The sequence below is a fragment of the Calypte anna genome, chromosome 3, assembly GCF_003957555.1.
Source record: "Calypte anna isolate BGI_N300 chromosome 3, bCalAnn1_v1.p, whole genome shotgun sequence".
In the NCBI taxonomy this organism is placed as follows: domain Eukaryota; kingdom Metazoa; phylum Chordata; class Aves; order Apodiformes; family Trochilidae; genus Calypte; species Calypte anna.
In genome coordinates this window covers 27685174-27706838 of record NC_044246.1, presented here as the reverse complement: position 1 = coordinate 27706838, position 21665 = coordinate 27685174, and the positions used below count along the sequence as shown (strand labels likewise).

Sequence of the window (21665 nt, the reverse complement as noted above, 5' to 3'; positions counted from 1 at the left end):
CTTTGATTTAAAGACAAGGTTCTTCTCCCTTCATACAAGTCTTCAGATCAATTTGGCTAAGGGATTTTTTTGCTGTGGGAAAAACTTTGAACCTGATGCATTTAAATGATTTATATTATGAAGTGAAATGCAATGTAGTGCCTTATGTGCCACTGAATCATTGAGATTCTACAGAATAATTAAGTTGCACGTTTATCAGAAAATTTTCAAATTGACTTTTTTGGTTAATATCTCATAGTTGTTGAATACATGTGGATGCTCCTGTATCTTTGCTTCATTTAGTTCTTTTCACATAGTAAATATTCTCCTGTTTGCCCAGAGACAACAAGCACCTATTAGAACAACATTCAGGAGCAGGATTATAATTTAGAGAATTTTGGCTTCTTCCAGAACAAAGGAGGGCAATTTGATAATCTGAGTTTATGGAATAAATTTTCCAAGCAAAAAAATAACTTTGAAAAATAGTATTTCAAATTTAAAAAGGACTTTTTTTTTTTTTCCTCTGAAAGGAACACGAATAATTATAAATCATTCATGGGAAAGTATGCATGTGTCTATTTATGATGACTGAGAAAATATCCTGCAGATGCTAGACCTGATAGCTGACTCAAAGTTTGGTGGTTTCTGGGCTGGTTTTTTTTTAATATTGTTACTGCTGAGCAACAAAATCTCAGATTTATGTATTAGAAAATCTATTATGTGATTTTTCAATGTGATTTTAAAATATTAATTGTGTTAACTATGCTGAAAATAGCCTATAGTCCAGTTTCTTACTTACCTGGTAATTTTGGGTTTTATTTCTACAGGCTCTCAACAAACAGGGTTTCTCAATGCCCTGAAGGACAGTCCTGCAAGATATCCTTTAACTGAATGAAATTGTAGATTTTGTTGCAAAATAACAATGTTTGGTTTCTTGCTATTGTTGAATATGTGCATTTGGGACTTTTATCAGCTAAGGATTTCATCACTTCCTGCACAACAGGATTTCTCACCATATGTTGGAGGTAGGAAGGAGACTATGGCCTGGCGGGGGGTTTGTTCTTCCTCTTTAGCAGAACATCACTCTTGAAAAAGGTCACTAGTTTCCACGTGTGATGGAGGATCTGCAACCTGGTGGAGTTAATGATGTCCCTGCCCGCAGTGGAGTGGTTGGACTAAACTGTCTTTAAAGATCCCTTCCAACCCAAAGCATTCTCTGATTTTGTTCTGTGGATACTTGTAGGACAAGAGGAAATGGCCTCAAGTTCCCCTGGGAGAGGTTTAGATTGGATATTAATTAGAAGAAACTTATTCAGTGAAAGGTTTATCAAACACTGGAACGTGCAGCCCAAGGTAGTTGAATCACCATCCTTGGAGATGTTTAAAAGATGTATATCTGGCATTTAAGGATATGGTGTAGCATTGGGCTTGGTAGAGTTAGGTAAATTGTTGGACTGAATGATCTTAAAGGTCTTTTCCAACCAGAATTATTCTGTGATTCTGTATTCTTTTTCTCACCTCATGGTAGCTTTTTGTGTATTTTCTTCTCAGTGAGAATGGAAGTGGCTCCTCCTGTCTGAAAGCAGCCAACATAGTGGAAAAATGGGAAACTGACATGCCTTCTGTTTAGTTTCTTCCTTAAATTTCTGTACAGACTGTAAGCTTCCCACTCCTTATGTATATGTTTTGAAAGGTTTGTGTCTGAAAAAGCACTTGGCACCTCTCATAAATATCCTGTAAGAAATATTTTTTCATGTACTTTTGCTGAGGAAAAGTCTTCTGTCCAATGTGCCTCACACAGTTTGCTCTTTTTCACAGAAGGGTAGGAAGAAAATCTCTTTACTCTGTCATTCATAGTTGTGCATAAAGAAGAGCTTTCTTTCCAGGTAGTTTTTCCAATTGTCAAATTCTCCGTATTCTGAAGATATGATTTTTGTGTGTGTTTGTGTTCATCAGGTAGAGTCATTGAGCCTTAAACTCCCTTTTTAAGCAAGGCTGCTGTTCAGATACATTTTTTTTTACAAATGATTTTACAAAGCACAGACAGACTTCTAAATAACACAGTAGAATCCAATTAAAACAGTTACAATCACTTCTTACAAAAGACAGTTCCTTAAAACTATTTTCAAACCAATAGCTTTTGGTTGTCCTTAAATCAAAAGGGGTGAGATACCAAGGGAGTTTTGTACTATATTGTGCTAGTTAAGTTATACTTTATATTGAGAATGTGTTGCTTCTTTGTGTTTGATTTTTCATTAATGGGCTCATGTTTAATGGAATCATGTTAATTTAACATGAACCACCCCTGCTCTTCTAGAGACCTTTAGATCTTGGTATGGGAACAGAAAGAAGTCCATTTCTTTGGGAAAGAAGTCCCTTTCGTTGGGGAACTGAAAACTGTCTTGAACTGAAAGCAATTCATGTTTATTTTTTTCTCAGTAGGAATTACTGTTAGGAGGGAGAAACTCCATTTTGAGGACCTTCCTGATAGTAATCATGGCAAGGAGCATCCTGTTAGGTGTGCTCGGTGATCTGCTGAGGTTGCAGGAAGACCTTCTTCCTCTCAGGTTCCTCTTTTTCTGACTTGGTGATTCTTTCTCTTGGTCTTGGTGTGTAGATTCCACCTGACAGTTCTGATCTGCAGTCTTCCTGGCAATTTCTCTCCTCTCAGAGCATGGTTAGGTGGATTTGCATTGTGTGTAATGCTTTAGGGCTATAGAAATAAGAAACTATGGCAGGAAGCATTCTATAGAAAGTTTCTCTTTATGCTTGATTCTGTAGAGTTTGTAAGTGAACATTATTAGAATCATAGATTGGTTTGAGTTGGAATGGGCCTTTAAAGGTCCTCTAATCCAATCCCCCTGCTACAGGCAAAGATACCTTCCACTAGATGAGGTTGTTCAGAGCTCCATCAAACCTGACTCTGAATGTTTCCAGGGATGGGTCTGTTACCACATCTCTGGATAACCTGTTTTCCAGTGTTTCATCACCGTCATTGTAAAAAATTTCTTTAACTTCTCTAGAGTTAAAGGAGTGATATAAACTGCACTACACATGCAACACTGAGTGCTGACTGACTTCCCCTGTATACCACTCTAGCTTTTAAAGTGTGGTTACTTCTTTACAGCATTTGGATTATGGAGTTTATAGGAGGTGTAAACACGGGTAATTTGACACTGAAAAAAAGAAAATGAGTGAAAGATGCAAGCTTAAAAGAAAGACAACCTAATAGTGCAGTCTATTTTTTAAAGTTTTTGCTATGCTGAGGGATGTAATTCTGTGCTTGCCATCTACATTGTTGCACTTGGGGGAATGAGAAAAGATTAAGGTTGGTCTTGCTTTGTGTCCTGGTTTGGGCCAGGATAAAGGTGATTTTCTGTCTTGTACTTTTGCTTTTAGCTAAGTCTCTTGTAAGGAGCTGCACTTGCTGAAATTAAATCTGTCACGGTTTAACACTGGCCCGGCAATTAAACCCAGTAACACTTTGTAAAATCACTCAGTTCTTGTAGCTTAAATCAGTGTTAAAGCTGTTGATTGATTAATGATATCTAGATCACTGATGACTGGATAATTACATTTCCTAGGTAAATATCAGTGACAAAAAAAGATAGATGGCTGTGTTAGATACTATTAATAAACACCTACAAATGTCTAAATACCATTCTCTAACTAAACCCTGAAATATAGTGCCCATGCACACCTTTGCTACCCTCTCAGAGGTGTGGCTGCTCCTATGTGCATGTACCTGTGCTGTTCCCTACAGCACAGATGAAAAAGCACTCCATGAGCTCACATATCTGTACCTCAGGTGGAAGTCCCTACATGTTGCTCCATGTACTGACAGCCTGCTGTCTGGATGCAGACTACTAACAGCATTTGACAGGGAGGGTGCTCTGTCTGGGCTAAGTAGATGCCAGCAGAGTCACCTGTGGCTGTACCAAAGCAAGTTTTGATTGCTGCTGTTCCCACTTCAAGTTCTCTTCTGACATTTTTTTTTGTGTTTTTTTTTTTTTTTTTTTTATACTTTGTGCAGATGCCTCCTTTGAAAAGTCATCTTGTAATTCTGCAGCTGCTGTTTAATAGCAGCACAGTGACTTGGGAGTTGACAGTTTTCTTCACCAATTTTGAATATTCAACCCCACCTCAAATATTTACATTCTGTCTTGTACTGAGGTTCTGATCCAAGCTGTTTGCCAAGTTTGGGCCACAGTTGTAATACAGAATATATCCAGTTATTTAAGGTAATTGAGAGAACAAGTGGACTTTGAGATTTACTTGGACTGGTGCACTTTGATGCTAGTGTTAAGATCCCTATCAGTGTCTTAACCTCAGTAATAGAAAGAAGACAGAAGAGTTTTAACAGTCAGCACACATGACTGAGGTGCTGTTTACTCAATTGTTATAAATGTGAGCACAGATCAAGAACCCTCAGTCCTGACTCAACACTCCCATTGTACACTAAATATTTGAACAAAAAGATCTGTTCAGTGTTTGCTCTTCAGCCTTGGGTTTCCTCTCTTGGATTTGATCTTCCCCTCACCACATCAGAAGTGTTATTTCCTGTTACTTATCAATTTACCTGTCTTAATACAAGTGTAATGACTTTTACAGGGTGAATGTGAAAATTTTGATTTTGATCAATTAAGATCACAACCACTCATCATAGTTACTGACCTTTCTTAATCTGCAGAGCCTTAAGTATTAGCTGCTGTTTGCTATTCAGTGACCTGTACCCTGTGCCTGCTCACCATAGGCTCGCTTTCCTGAGTTTGCTTTCTGTTGATGCATTTGAATTGCTCTAAAGAACTCAAGAAATTTGTGGACTAGAAGTTTGATTACCCTGATTTTTGTGAGTGTAACTACTTGCTATTGGATTTTTTTTTCATTCGCATATATTTCCTTGACTTTCAATCACTGTGCTGGAAGCTGTGGTGTGTTTTTTCTCAGTATGGTCCATTGTTGGACTCTCAGGTTTTCACACGTATCTGATCAGCTCCAATCAAACAACAAATGAAGATGTAAGTTTGTAGTATATTTCTACATGGATGTTTCTGTATGTTTTCTCTATGTTATTTATATTATTTCAGGGCGATGTTGATAGTTGGACGTGGTGCTCTTAGGGGTCTTCTCCAACTGTGACAATTCTGGGGTTCCAAATAATCAGAAGGAGGAGATTGTTAATTCTAATTTTACACAGTTTTTCTTTGTAAATCTTAGAGAAATTCTACCTGTCTGCTTGTCTCAATGAGAAAGAAGGAGATAACCTGATCATGCTTGATTCAAAACATCAGGGAGCTCTTTTGGGCTATATTTTTTTGTGATTTGATGACGTTCTGGTCACACAGTGATTCACATGCACAGGACCTATATCTTGAAGTGGGAAAACAGATCAGAGGAGATAAAATGCCAAGTATATTTTATATATTTCAGGTCAGTCGAGTATTACTAAATAATTTGAAGTATCTCTCTTTCACTGGGATCCTTAGATATTCTTTGACTCAAATTTTGCTTGCTGTAAAAATTTCAGTGTGCGTTGAACTCTCAAAACAAAAATGTCTTTATTTTATTTTTCCATGGAAATGTCTTCTGTCTGAGTTCTAAAACCTCTGGCAAGCAGTTTGTCATTAATTGAAATGTTGAATTTCTCATTTTTACAGTTGTCCTATGTGGCACATAGGTTTCCATTGTTTTGGTGTAAAATTATGTTTAAAAGGTATGTGGATGTTTCATGTGCCCTCCCCTAAATAAAAGGAGAAATACAAAACGAATGCAAGGAGAAAATAAAAATAGCTACATAGCTAATGGCACGGAAAGCTTGTTGGAATTTATTAGCAAGTAATCTAAGAAATTACTAAAGGTTTAAAGTTATTTTATTGTCAGTTTCTGCTGTATGTTTTTCATAAGTATCTGGCAAATGTAAAAATAACATCTTGGAGATGGGCAAACAGGTTTTCTTATTTTTTTTTAAGGTCACAGTTAAAATTACAAATTTTACAATAAATACCAATCAACCAGAAAAAACTTATCAAGTAGGTGCAGAATGATTTATGCCTCAACATCAAGTATATGACCGAGTAGCCTGACTTGAAAAAAATCTATCTGATTATTAAAATGACAGATGAGATACTCTGCTGTTAGGTTTAGGCCAGCACTGTCTCTCTAGATCAACCCAGCATGTTTCCACTATTCCCCCTTCACTCAAATAAATGTCTCTTCTAGATTTTTAGAAGTCAGATAGTGAGTAACAGCAGCAGTATAACATGTCTGAATTTCAAGCAGACTATTCAGTAATTTCATTTAAAGCATGCATATGCATTTTAACACAGTAAGACAATTTACTCAGGCTCTCAAGTATCTCACAAGCAGGCAAGCAAGACTGGCTAAAAGAAAGCATAATATAGACCAGCAAGTATTAATGCCCGCAGTTTTTTCTTAATATTTTAGGGTTATTTGTGGGCTTTAGGGAAAATAGTGTTGTGCAGTATTGCACAGCTGGAGGATTTACAAAGAATATGGAAAACCAAGTGGTCTATTGCTGGCTTTAATGGCACATTGCAATTGAACCTGTTCTGTGGAGCATAGCATAAAATTAAGCTTAGACCATTAGATGCTGAAATTCATACAGTGAGTGTATTGATACTTTAAGATCTTGTATTATCTGGATCTATGGAGATAAAGTATGTGCTGCTTGTAAGATTTTGAAGTCCAGCCTTTCATAGCAGCCAAATGCTCCAAGGTGTTTGCAAAGTGTAATTGTGTTCTCTCTGGTCTGCTGCTGACATAAGTAAGTAGCATGTTACTGCTTTGGTAGCACTGAATTTTTCTTAGCTATTTTCTCTATTGCATTATATGTGATGCATCTTGTTTATATCTCTTCAGATTAAAGGATCATGGTCAAATAAAAGAGGTAAAGAAAACTATAATCCATACAGTTATGGCAACATCTTTACTAATTGCTGTGCTGCACTCTGTGGGCCCCTCTCTCCAAGGTAAGAGTATCAAAAGTATTGTTAAATAATCTATGTAATGGTGAAAACAATATTCTTTCTGAAAAATATTCTTTTGAGTTTAACTAAGTTAGTGATCAGATCCTGTAAAATACATTCAAGGTTGACATCTGAAATGAAAATAAACTGTATGTTTGTTGTATGTTGTTTGAACCTTTGCCACTGCAAAATAGTTGAAATCTAAAATATTTGTATATTCAAGGTTACAGATAGCTTTTCAGTTTGAACAGAATATAAGACAGAGCTGAGACTCTCCTATAAAAAAAAAAAATAAAGCTGGCAGCAGGAAAGACATAATTCTCATTCCAGTGCTTAGTGGTTAGATAGTTCATGCACTGCATGTATGACAGAGGACTAGTTCCACTGTAGAGAGTGACTGGCATCCTGTAGATTATTTTTGTGGCATACTCATCAGTGGAAGCTAATTTGTTGTGTCTGGAATTATGTAGTTAATCTGAGCTATCGAGAAGAAAGAAAGTGAATCACTGTATAGTCCAGTGGCTAAGGTGTTTCCTACTGGAAGTGGGATTTCTGTTTTTATTGTTATAAGTATCAGAGGTGGTTCTTCTATGAGAGTTGAAGGTCAGCAGGAGAGACTGATGTCTTTTCCTAAGGAGGAGACAACTGAGTTAAGATTTACAGGTACTGGTTTAACACTAATCCCTGGCGTGAGAAAGAGTAATCCTGTCTCAGCTTCCTGCCTGAAGCTTTTCATAAACATATTTAACATTAAAACTCAATTCCATGGTTCAAATTCTTTTGCTTGACTCCAAATGGAAATATTCATTGAAACTCCATAATGCTTTTCAGTGCCTGAAATAGCAGCTTAGCTTGATACAAGTAGCAGCACAAAATAGACCAGATTAAAGTTGGGTCTTGTGTTTTAACAGTTTGTACACTTTTTCCTAAATTCCATATAGCAACATAACTTACTTATATGCCACAGGGATATATTTTGTGACCAATGGTAAAAATCTGTTGACTGTGAATTATAACCTTGCTTTTTTTGAATTTTTAATCTCAGTTGTATCCTAAGTCACTCTATTTTGATTTTTTTCCTTAATTCTGGTAAAGTGGTTTAGAAGCAATTACAGCTTAAAATTCATAATGTTCAAATGTCTCTGAGAATGGAATGCAGATTAAGAGAGGATCTGTCAGCAATCCATACTTTTATCACTTCTGTTTAAGATCATGTTGCTCGTTTTAAGCCTATGCTGGCAAATTCAGAATGCATTTTGTGTATTCTAACATTTATATTCAGATCTTAAATTCATCCATTGCTATCAGCATAGGTCTAACTACTCTTCTAATAAATTATATACCTGTTTTAAAGTATCTGATTTTTGAAGGAGTGCTTTCAATATGGCAGACTGTAATCTCACATGGATTCCTAAGTGTTTTGAATGTACATAAAAACTTCATGAAGAGAACTTAAAATGTTCTCAGTGGTAGAAACCTCACTGACATTTTAGAGGGGAAATGCCTTAGTTTTTTCAATGCATCCTGTTCTTATCTTTTAAAATTGAAATAGTTTTGACTCTAAGAAAATGTAGATGTCCCATGAATGAGCAAATAAGCCTAGTTCTTTGCTAACTTTAGATCTTGGTATTTTAAGGCATTCTTGGTTATTGTGTCTTAGCAACAGAACTGTAAAGCCTCCTCTTAAAATTTTATATCCTGTGGAAAAAATTCTAATTTTCCAGATAGGAAATAACATTGTTCCAGTCACAGGGGAAAGAAAAGGCCTATGATTAAAAATTTATGGAACTATAGTTGAAAACTACGTATCATTTGAATGAACTGAAGCATACACAGCTGAGACATTTTCTTCATATTTTCTATGGAAGTGATATGAGCTAATACACCTGTATAGTACCTTGTCTGTACATTCAGTTTTTTCTGAGTGTTGACTACCAGGCCTAAGTGCAGTTTATAGTACTCAAATTGAGAGTGGAATTGTATGTGTAGTTGTAAGAAAATCTTTAGCTAGGTCAGATTATTCCATTCTATTTTTTTAAATATAATTGAGATAGATTTTTAAATTTAATTTCTCCATGAAACATTTTCTTAAATTTTTCTATTTTCATCTATAAATGCATCCTTTTGGTGAGAGTAGAAGAGCACCATGAACAGTATTAGGTAGCTGTCATGAAACACCTGGCAAATAAATTGTCTAAGCAATCCTTCCTTCCTTCCTTCCTTCCTTCCTTCCTTCTTCCTTCCTTCCTTCCTTCCTCCTTCCTTCCTTCCTTCCTTCCTTCCTTCCTTCCTTCTTCCTTCCTTCCTTCCTTCCTTCCTTCCTTCCTTCCTTCCTTCCTTCCTTCCTTCCTTCCTTCCTTCCTTCCTTCCTTCCTTCCTTCCTCCTTCTCCTTCCTCCCTTCCTCCCTTCCTCCCTTCCTCCCTTCCTCCCTTCCTCCCTTCCTCCCTTCCCCCTTCCTCCCTTCCTCCCTTCCTCCCTTCCTCCCTTCCTCCCTTCCTCCCTTCCTCCCTTCCTCCCTTCCTCCCTTCCTCCCTTCCTCCCTCCCTCCATTCCTCCCTTCCTTCTTCCCTCCCTCCCTCCCTCCATTCCTCCCTTCCTTCTTCCCTCCCTCCCTCCCTCCCTCCCTCCCTCCCTCCCTCCCTCCCTCCCTCCCTCCCTCCCTTCAACAGATACTTATTCAGAGTGCACTGGTCTTTTTTGTAATGTATTTTCAGACCTGTACTTTTTTAATTATTATTTTTGTGATGCCTGCGGGTCAGCTTCAGAAATCTTTTGTCTATGATGAAAATTCAGAAAAGGAGCAGTAGCCCACATGCCAGGGAGTATTACAAGAAAACTGTGACCATTTTGATGAGTAGAAATGAAGTCTTGTCATAGAAGGGTACATTTGAAGGTACTGGTGAGATATTAAGGTGCTGTATGATAGAGATTTTTTCACTTTCTTTTTATTGAGAGGAGGTTGCTATTGCTCAGACTTATCTCTTACCCTTTTTCTTTATGTTGATTATCCCATAGCTTAATTGACAGAAGAGGATTTATACAACCTGATACACCGCAATTAGCAGGACCATCAAATGGCATTACTATGTATGGGGCCACACAATCTCAGAGCAACATGGTAGGAATCATCCCATAGTGTTGTTCATCAAGATTCCTGTGAATGTTTTCCTTCTCCACTTTCATGTGAACTAATCAAGTAATAACTAACTGGATACAGCTGACACTCTGGGTGGAATGACTTGTTTATTAAGAGTAAAGAAAAAAACAAAACAAAACAAGGCTCTTTTTAATGTATGTTTCACACAGTGTAATAGTTATTGTTCATGGATTCTAAAAAAAAGAGAGGCTTTTCTACACATCATTTGTTGAATATATTGACATTTTGACTTGTACTGTTGACACCTGCTGTGTTTTGAACTGGAATATTCAAGTATCATGGACTTGCTCTGGTTCATCATTTTTCAGCTAACATTTTATATGGCACTTTCTTCATACTCTTACTTCCTTCTTTGCTTGTACGCTACTGCTTCACATAGACTTAATGTGTTTTAAAAAGCAAAGATGAACAAAGAGGAGTTTTTAGGGGAGAAGTGTGTTGAAGAAAGAGCAGGAGGACACTGAACTTCCAATGAACAAAAAATGGCAACTGGATTGTTACAACAAAAGCTTTTTAAACATCTTTGAAACTGTGCCAATAGTTTTTACTTATTATTTTTGCTGGTAGCATTGGCTATCATAATGGAAGATACGATTTCCAGTGCCAAGAAGAAGAGAATAACTGGAAAGAAATCTTTTTCCAAAGGCAAGCATCTTACATATGTGCCTGTTTCTGAATTGTTAACCACATATCATAGAATCACAGAATGGTTTGGGTTGGAAGGGACCTTAAAGATCATCTAGTTCCAAGCCACCTGCATGGGCAGAGATACCTCTCACTAGACCAGGTTGATCAAAGCCCCATCCAACCTGGCCTTGAACAATTCAAGGGAGGGGGCAGCCACAACTTCCCTGGACAACCAGGTCCAGTGTTTCCCCACCCTAACACTAAAAAATTTCTTTCTAATGTCTAACCTAAATCTACCTTCTCCAGTTTGAAGCCATTACCCTTTGTCCTATTGCTACATGCCCTTATAAAATATCTTCATATTTCTTGGGTTCTAAGACTTCAGTCAAAGCCATGAGTTAATGACACCTTCCCTCTACTAAAAAAAGAGGAGGCCACAAGGCCTCTCACAGAATTCAGTCTTTCTTTTGAATGAAAAGAAAAGACTTATACTTCTCAGACAGATGAGTTTTAAACTGGTATAAAAATTTGCTGTAGTTCCTAATCTGTCTGTATTTATTACTTTCAGGATTAAATAGAAGATTTGTTATTCTCCTTAGTGAGAAAATATATTGGAGAAACAGCATTAACGCTGAATCTTCTGTGAGGTGTATTGTGCAGAACAATATAATGGTCTGTGCAAATTTATTCAAAAAATATTTAACTCTGAAAAGAGAAAAGAGTTTGAAAAAAAAGGAAAGAGAGATAACAGTCATTAGAAACAGCTTGAGTTCTTTCAAGCATTACCCAAACTTTCTGACCCTCTCAAGTTTTCTTATTCTTGAGGCTCATTGACCCACAATAAGATCCTTGGTATTAAATTATCCTAACATTATAAGAATTATACTTGCATTATAAGGACGTGCTAAAATTATTACTAGATACTAACGAGAAAATCTTGTGCCAGTTTGATACAAAATTTACTAAATTGGTCTCTGGAAATGATGAAATTTGTTATGGTATTACTTTCAGTCCAACAGGTAACTGTTATAATTTTAGAGTGTAATACCCTTAAATATGCACATTTTTCAATAATTTGAGCTTGCTTGAAAGTGAATGCTTGAAAAATGTAGTGGGTTGTGTTCAGTGTGGAGGACTATCTTGTTAAGACTTTGAGCCATTTTTAATCTTTTTTTCTCAGGGTATTGGGACCTTTATATCCAAGACCAATTGGCTTCTAGTGGCAGCTGGTTATCAGCATTAAAATTTCTCCCTTAAGTTTTATTGCAAACTGTTATAGACTTGCCTAGTTTTCCAGTTTCTCTAGCATTATTTTCTCTTCCCTGTTTAAAAATCTTGCATTCTTTCCTGAGTTGTTTGAAGCATAAGAAATCCATTTCCTGCTGGCAACAGTGCAGTGGGGCATAACTTGGCCTCTGATCTGCTCATGCTGCATGTTTCCCTTTTTCTGTTTTTGTGCTTCTGAGTAGAATCTCTATTTTCAGATTCCAGTCACTCTTATCTCATAAAAGAGCAAACAAAAAATAATTCCTTCATTACTCATTTAAGATCTCAAACTTTCTTCTTTTTCTACCCAGTTAATTCACCTTACTGCTAGCCTTGTTATTTTCAACCGTTCTGTTTAGTTACCAAATTTCCTGTTCTTATTGAAAATTAGACAGAAGTAATAAAGTAAAACTTCATGAGTCTACTTAAACCTTTGTCCTGTGAAGTGACCCTTAGTACTTTTCCAGGCTTTACAATAGCTCTTTCTGTCAGCTGTCGTCCTAGTATCCCATCTTAGATTCTCCTGAGGAAGTTTCTGAACAGGAGCACCTGTGGAAACACCAACCATGGACTTGTTCTCCCCTGAAAAAGACCACTGAAACTTCTTGAGTGAAAGGCAGCAGGGAACACTTTTATGACATATGACAGAGGTAGAACAAGGCATTTGGCTTTTGGGTTTTTTGGTTTTTGGGTTTTTTTTTGCGGTGGGGGTGTTTTTTTGCTTTTTTTTTTTTTTTTTTTGGTTGTTCTTAGAGGAGGAGGCTCTGCACAATTGTGTAGATTCCCTCTTGCTATAAGTTCAGATGCAAACATCAAAATACCCTTTGGTGATTGATGGTTTAAATAGTAAACTACCTCAAGCCCAGGACCCCAGTGGAAGCAAAACAGTAGAGGGAAGGTCTTTGGAAGGAAAAGTTTCCCTTTTACTTCATATTCTCATTGACAAAGGTTAAACAAAGGGTGGAATATGATTCAGTCCTCCCTTCTGGAAGGTTGCATATCTCTTTGGGGGGGGGAATAAATCAGGCATAAAATGAAAAACACTTTCTTGGAGCTGAGGCAAGTGGGCCACAAATACCTGGCGAATTTGAAGGTGATATCTGCAGCTTGTATTATTACGGTTTCAGAAAAGTACAGGAAAAGTTAAATTCCTTAACTTAAGGGTAGGTTTAGATACCAGTCCATACTTTTTAAATGGCAGTTTAGCCACTGATGCAGCATCAGAGAAAAATTCACTTTTTTAGCAAGCTTAACTCTTTTGAATACAGGAAATAATTTATTAGAAATCTGAAGTGTATGCTAATATAGTTTAATGGTGTGTCTCCCTGGATCTTATTCCAGACACACTTTATCTTCTTGTCTCTACATTGATTTGTCATGTCTGGATGTTATACTGCTTAATCCATGCAGTGTGCTGCAAAATCTCTCCTGTCCATTGATACTTAAGATTTTAATTAGCATCTTCTGTCATGCTTGTCTTCTCTTGTTCCTTCTCTCTTGCTTTTTCTTCTCTTCCTTCCCTTTCCTTCCCTCAGATCTTTCATTCAGTGACTTGTGTCTTTCTAAATAGAATTCTTGTACCTCACCCAACTAATCTCTGACTGTCCTTTAAATCTCTCTAGATTGCTTAATAATATATTTTACTTCAATTTATTTTAATGTCATTTAGCATAACATCACTTCTGCATTTAACCTCAAACCAAATATCAGGCTAAGTTTATATTTGCCAGTTGTTTTCTGTGCAATACATTGTCTTATTCAGGATATCCTTTCTGGGACTCTACCACAGCTTTTGTGGTTATCTTGCCTTTGAGACTTTAAATATTTCAGGTAGCAGATACTCTGCTCATGCTAGTGACTCAGTTTTTCACAATCTGAGAATCAGGGGTTTTGCTGTAGTCAGTGCTTCATAGGCTCATGATATGATTTTATTTCATTAAGATCTTTATAAAAGAGATTTTTCTCCTGTTCTCTTCTTATTACCTCATTTTTTTAATAGGAGCTGAAGTTTTGTTTACTTTTTTGAAGGCTGGAAGCAGAATAATTTTTCTTCTGGTCCGTTCCCAATGTTTTGAATCTCTTTTTCAATATAATTTAAAATTAATCTGGTAAATTAATTAGCTAGCTTCTTAGTGTCCTTATCCAAATGACAAGCAAGGTCACTTGGAGCTTAATGATCTGTAGATCTGAAATCTCTGAAGTATTTCCCTATTGCTGTTCATGGCTGATTATTTTTTACAAGCTGTTCAGTAGTTTGATTGTACCAACATCTCTCTTCTCATTGTTAAGAATTATTTCTTTTTCTCATGGAACACAACATCTTACCCAATTTTGTCTGCATCTTATTATTTCTTTCTCTTTCATTTATGGTTTATTTTCTTTGCATTATGGAAAATTATTTCACTATAATCCCATCAGCTACCATTACCAGCATCTGCATTTCTGTAGTACTTTGTTTTCTCTTAAAAACATGGACGGATTCTTGGGTTTTGTTACAGGATCTTTGTTATTTAATAATCTACTATGAAGAAACATCAAAAGTATTTCACTCCATGAGCTTGTTTTTTAGAGGAATTAGTTTGCTTTATTTTTCTAAGCTGTCTCTAGGAATTCTCTAATGCCTTATAAAGTGATAGGTTTTACTTCTGTCTGCCTCTGTGTCAGGACAAGTTTGTTTTTAAGAAATTTGGTTGGACTCGTGGATTTTGGGCCTTGCTTCCTCAGTCCTCAGATAGTTCCTCATGGGACAAATTCCCTTATCTTCAGCTCTTCCTTTCTCACACATGCCAATGAAAATTGTAAAACTGTAATTGTGCACATGCAGCTTTTGTTACCAGTGAGACATGCAGCAAAGTCCTCTTTCTGGTGTTCATATCAGTATTTCTAGCACTGATCTGGAAGCAGGAATACAGTTTATCCAGGGAACATTAATTCTGACCATCCCAGCATGGTTTCTCCTTTGCTTTTCATATTCTCATCATTAGGATTATCTATTTCTGCCATCACATTGAAAAAATCAGGAAGAATAGGAGCCTCACTTGGCTGGAAGACTTCTGAGTGCGTTTCCTTTTATATTTACTGTGATACTTCACAAATATAGTTTATCATTGCCCAAAATGGAACTTAGGACACTTATCAAGCCATCATTACTACAGTCAAGGTTGATAAAGAATTTTCATTAGGACACTCAGTGCCATAAGTCACATCTGAATTTTTGTTGTTAGTATTTTATTCTGAGATGCTGAGATAACTTAACCCAGCCTTCCTTTATCTGTCTTCTGAGAGCTGTAACAATTCTTTCATGTTACTAGTATTTAGAAAATTTTTAACAAAGTTAAATCAAATTATATAATCTCTAGCTTTGGCATTAGAAATGTGAAAAGTATATTGCCATGTACGACAACTATGTTAACATGTATGTTTTGTTTAGCTTAGAAAAGAACAGATTTTCTTCAGAAAAAAATTCAAAATATTGTTTCTTAGTTGTTTGTATTTATTATTTGTGAAATAAACACAACTTTAGGGTTTGCCTTACTTGCTTTAATTTGTGCCTTTTTATTGTGAAAATATTTATGGAGATGGCTAAAAATTTCTGTGCACATACACAGTTGTACTTCTGTATTTTTAGAAATTATTAAACTTGTCTTACCTTTAGAATCTGCTGTTCCTCTGTAACAGTGGAAATTCTAAGTGGAAAATAAAATTAGTAAATATAAGTAAGAAGGCCCTGGTTGAATAATATCTAGAGTAGCTTTTTAGCTTTGTAGATTTCAGTGCTGGTTTCCTTTTTGTCAGAATCGTAGGCTTTAAAAATTTCATTTGAAGTTCAGCTATTGAATAATTAATGTGATTAATAACTGTTAAGACTTCTGGCCTTAAATTTGATTTATTTAAGAGGGAACTACAGAATCAGGGAAAAACCACATGGCGACCCCATAAACAAATCTGATTTCCTTCTTTAGGTTTTTTTTGCTGTTTAGACTAAAGAATAGTCTAATTTAATTTTGAGAGCTTCACTACATTTTCTAGTATAAACACCACTCTAGTTCACTTTTGAAAGCTGTTTACAGTCTGTATCTTCCTAAGAAACTTCATATTGATCATTGTTAAACAGAACAAAAAAGAAAACCTGAAATGTATCTGAGTAAAAGGAGGGGCTTTAGGGAATGGCAAATGCATGGAAAATGAAGAGATATAGAGCACCTGGAGAAGTTTCATAACACTTTAATGGAGCTTTATGAGGCTACTTTTATCTTTTCAGTATTGATGCAGCTTAAATTCACTACAGTTCAGTAAGAAGAAAATAAATTCTAACTGTACAATGAGTTCAAGTAAATTACCTTCAGCTAATTTAAAACTGTGTACTTGTATTGCCTGGAACACATTAATGATTTCTTTTTGAAGAGCAGAGCTGAAGCTTCACAAAAGCAGTAAGTCAGCTGCTATAACATTATTTGTTTTCAAAGTACCCCAGTGGTTATAGGCATTTCTTTTATTATTTAACATACTCTTCTGCTACCTGCTTCTGGGAAAAGATGAATTTTGTTGGTCTTTTTGAAATGTGAGCATTCTGTTAACAGATTTTTAATGTCTGCATAGTAAGGTTGCTTGAAGGGTTATAGTTTAATAGAAACGAGCAGTTGTGAATATCAGTATATTAATTAAGAGTGAATTATTCACACTGAGTTATTAATTGAAACCTTGACTTTAAAAGATGCTGACAGTGTTCCTCTTAGTAAGGTACTTAGGCAAAGTTTTGGCTTTAAGCATGTGAGTAATCCCCCTGAAATGATACAGATACACTTCATGATTTGGCTGGGGCTGTTCATCATTTTGGAGGGAAAAAATGACTTGCAATGTAGATGAACTCAATTTATGTAACAGGAAGCCAGTGCATTTATCTTTCTGAAAGCCTAAGTGTTGGAAAATACATAACTGAGTAAGGATTAGACTTATGCCTTTAAAAAAGGAATGGTCTGACAGTCCTAAGCAGCTTAGATGTGGTCACAGTAGATAGGTAGCATTTTATAAAAGTAGTGTACTTGCACGGCTCCTGAACAGCACGTGTGTGTATCCATCATTAAGCTATTTGGTGGTGGAATTGGAGGACCTGAAAATATCAGATGAAGCATACAGTAAAAGAAACAAAAGACTTTTCCATGAGTTTGCATAGAGTATATAACAGTGGCTTATTCAACTCAAATGGGCATTTTAAGGAACTGCTGTTAGTAGCAATAGTTACGATTGGTGGTATCTTGAAGAGATGTTGATTTTGTAATATTTTTCAGTAATTTGATGTACATCGAAGAAGTCAGTCTTAAAACTGGAAATCTTGCTTCAGCAGAATCCTTGAAATATCAACAGTGAATAGGCATGCCTTCTCTCTTCTCTCTGGATATGTTTTTTTTATTCAGCTTGCTTGATTCCAGATTTTCTTTGCTGTATTGGATTTATAGTTGTATTCATTGACTGTAGTGTTTCTCTTGCACAGCAGATCAGCAGTATAGCAAATGAATCTAACAGGATTTTGAAAATCTGCAGACGCTGTAACTGATCTGGCTATGAATTAAATGCAGATTGTCCTTGGAAGCTCTCAGAAATCATGTCAGTTTGTGTTAAAGAAACTTAATTTGGCAGAAGATCCACTTCCCACTTAGCTAGCTGGACCTTATTGAAACTCCTACCTGTGTTGTCATCTCCAGGAATGAATGATAATTTTGCATATAAACAGTTCTTAGGAATGATGTAGAGCCAAGAGTGTTCCTGGAAATGCTTGCTGAGCTTAACTGGATTTATATAATGCTTAATTTGGCTTGTTATTGTGAAACTGCTTGCCAGAAACCTTGTTGGTTTGTACCTTGATTCTTCACATTGTGAAGATTCAATTAATGGAGAAACAGCATGAAAAGAATCAAGTTGATATCAGATGAATGCAATCAGTACTGCATAATTTCTACACATCCTCTGGAGTACTCAGTGTAGTATAATATATTCTAATATATTCTATAGAGTGCATCATTATGTATTAAACTGGGAGAGAAGGAAATTTCTGCTCATAGAGATTGCATTGCCAGCTATATCTTCATAAAACCAACTGCATCAAAGGAATTCTTGTTCTGGAAAACTACTGTAGCACCTTAATTTTCCTACATGTGAAAACCAACTAAAAAAAGATGTATGGTATTTTTGAACATGGAAACGTGCTTTGATTTTGCCTTCGGACATCTCTCTGGACTGCTAGCTCTTCTAGGCTAAAATGAGTACTGTGGAAGGGAATTCCACACTAAAATCTCCCTTGGAGGGAGGGAGGTTTTGAGGTGCCTGATGCAGTTCGTTACACATAGATTGTGCAGCTAGGCTTCAGATACAAAGAAGCCACATATTTTAATTACAGTATTCTCAAAATACCTTTTTTGGAGGCTACCCAAACCCTTAAGTGAAACTGTAAATGTTTATCAGAATTTACCTTAATAGTAAATCAAAGCACTGGATCAGTTATGCATGTTGGGTTTTTTTACCTCTGGGTAGCATGCAATGGGATTTTTGGGTGGCTAACCATGGAATGATACTAATGGCTTTCTTTTTTCTCTTCACATCCCATTCTTTTTCATACCTTTTTATCCATATCCTCCCTTTTTTTCTGTTTTGTTTGCCTTATATGATTTTGACACCCTTCCATTCTACAGTGTGACCAAGATCAGTGCATTCAGAGCACTAAATTCGTTTTGCAGGCTGCTGCCACCCCCCTACTACAGAGTGAGCCAAGCATAAATAGTGAAGAGCTACCTTTACCAGGAAAGACTACTATCAGTGGGCCTTGTGCATCTCTCACTCTAGGGCAACCAACACCACCATCTTCTATGCCAAATCTCACATCAGATACAGGTTTGACAGACATGATGCCATTAAAAGATGAACACGAAGGTCATCAGTTTCTCACTCCTGAAGAAGCTCCATCGCCCCCTGGGATGCTGCCAAGTGGGAGTCCTATTACACACAGCCATACAATGCACGTCCTGAGTCTAGCCAGCCAGGATTCATTGCATGAAGACTCAGTACGTGGTCTCGTGAAGCTTAGCTCAGTTTGAACAACTTTTTTCAACATTGCACTGTTTCTTGGTGTCTCTACAAATCTCTTCCTAACAGGAATGACACTGCAGTACCACTGTAAGACTCCTAAGATGCCTATAGTGGGAACTTTATCACGTAATGGAGTCTACTAAGACAAGTAATTTTTTCAATGGAGCCATGGCATTTTTTTGACCAGGTTATTAGTGCTCATGCTTTGATGGTGACTGCATTTTCTTTTTAAGCAAGACCAGAAACAGTCAAAAATCCCGTTTCCTGAAACTTGGGTACAACAAGTTGGAAGTCAGCCTGTGACAAACACCGTGTACAGTATAAAAGAAAGGTTCTTGGATGTAAGTGTCATGCTCTGTGTTCTATGCTCTTGTAATACACACTTGTTAAGGCTTACCACATTTGTGGCCAGAATGATTGCACTTACATGTTATGCTACTAATATTTGAGATAGAAAATTACCATTCCATTTGTTAATTCAAAAGAAAAAAGGTAAAAAAACACTGCAGATATGGATTTGCATGCCACGCTACAGTATGTGTTACAGTGGTGTTGGTATTAAGAGAAAGTGCTGCTTTTTTTATTTGTGACTTTCAAAGTGCTGTTTCATTTAAAGACAGTGCAACAAACAAGTTAACGGACTTATTATTTTTTCAATTTATTAAAGTTTATTTTAAATTAATCATTGGTGCCTAGAAGATGGAGAAATACTGGTTTGATCATGTTGCATATCATTTAATCTTCTGTTTAAGTGTTTAGATTGAGATATTGTGTTGTGCCATACCACAAGATTCTTCCACTCCCTAATGTGATACAATTACCTGTGGACCTCCAATAAAATGACATCCTCTATATTCTTGGGTATGTGTACAGTTATCCTTGCACAGCTTTCCTGGGGAAAGAGGGGGATATGATGATTTAATGACACAGCTTATAAAGACTCAACTGGAACATGTTTACATCATGAAGCCATGGAGGAAGAGCTGGTTACAATTTGGATTGCTTCAGCATCTTATGATTTTGTTTGAGATGTGTACTTGTTCCCATAGGAAATTTTTGTTTGGAAGCAGTCGAGTTAGCCTCTTCCTGGACTGTAATTCTCTGTTCCTTATCACATGGCTAAAGGATGAGGAGCTTAAGATTCAAGATTAAGACAACATAGTGAAGTAACTTCAAGTGGTTAACAATATACTGTAGCTGCCCTCAGCCATCATCCTTAATTTGTATTTGTCCTTGAATATTTTAAATGAAAATGTTCATTTCTTATAGTTATTCTGTGCTTTTTGTTTGTTAGTTTTGAAGTAAAGCACAACGAAAAGGTTAAGATTTTTGTAATTTTTTTTGTGATACCTGAAGAGAGCCTTAGTTCAGTTGAGAAAGTTTAATAGCTTTAATATTGTATTTACCATGCTTTTTAAGAACCTGGATCCTTCTTTTCTCAGGACAAACTAAGTGCATAATGTGCTTTATCTGGTATTTCTGCAGCATCAAAGTTTTCACTAGTTAAGAAATGTGGCAGTTCTGTATTGTTTACCATGGCCATTCACAGATACCAAGCTAGAAGCTGTTTGGTTTTACTTTTGGTTTTGAAATTGTGGACAATCATCCTGCAGAAAATCAGTCAACCATGCTATTAAAGCATCAGACAAGATACTGGCAACGTCCTTACTCCTCTTAAGATTTCATAAACAATCTGTTTCTATAACTGATGATGCTCGCTTTGACCTAATTCAGTGTGTAGACATAGCAACATTTTCTATCACTGCCATAACAGGTGCACCAAAGAGCCTCTGGCAGGCAAGTCTGCCCCAGCTACTGAAGCCGTTCTCCCAGTATTTTCCTGAAGCTGGGACAGTCTTGCCTTGTTTCCACCAGCCAAACTATAGTGACTGACATATCCCATTTGCCTGGTGTCCCAGTAAGCCCCACGTATTGGACTTTATGTCTGTGGCTGCTCTTGAAGAGGAAGTCAGTAATGCTCAGCATCCTGATTTCTTTTGTCTTTGCCTGATTTGGCTTCTCCTGTATTGAAGCCATGAACATCTGCATTAAAGCAGATAATGGTTTGAGACTCAGTGAAGAATCCCAGCTCTGAGTTTGTAAACCAAAACTTGACTGATCACTGTATCTTAGTGTCTGTGGGTAGCTAACTGTGGATGCATTACTCACTACATAGAAGGACAAGTCAAGTATTTTAAATATGATATCAAAACTTTCCACTTGAAGCAGTAATGATGAGGACCACTATTTTAAGGAATTTGTTCTTATATGCCCAAATATACCCAAGGCCTTTTATACTTCCAAGAACACCAACTTTGTGACAACATCTATATGTCATTTGTATGTCGTTACTCTAGGGAGTAGTGCAGAAAGCTTCACATCAGCTCTGTACACGATTAAATTAGTGTCAGTTATAACATGGAACAGAAGGAAGGACAGGATTCAAGTCTTGATGCTGTTTTCTTTGTGCTCATGCTTTTCATCATCATTTAAAAAAAATCTTCAGTTTTGTTTTTATTGAGCTGTAAGAATTCCCTAACAAATGGGAAAGAGATGTGCTGCTTCAAAC

The 21665-nt window shown here is 36.5% G+C and overlaps 1 protein-coding gene across 2 annotated transcripts in view; it reads left to right on the top strand.

The window, feature by feature from the left end:
* The window catches only part of ZDHHC14 (zinc finger DHHC-type containing 14), a 103789-nt gene extending 83817 nt beyond the window's left edge, over window positions 1-19972 (top strand). Inside the window, exons 5-9 of one of the 2 annotated variants that reach the window (XM_008496892.2) lie at window positions 807-855; window positions 4895-4997; window positions 6859-6968; window positions 9982-10084; window positions 18703-19972. In XM_008496892.2, the coding sequence (XP_008495114.1) occupies window positions 807-855; window positions 4895-4997; window positions 6859-6968; window positions 9982-10084; window positions 18703-19104 (767 nt within the window). In that variant the 3' untranslated portion in view covers window positions 19105-19972. The remainder of the gene's footprint in view (window positions 1-806; window positions 856-4894; window positions 4998-6858; window positions 6969-9981; window positions 10085-18702) is intronic. The other variant, XM_030447128.1, reaches the window with a different exon arrangement.
* The last annotated feature ends 1693 nt before the right edge of the window (window positions 19973-21665 follow it).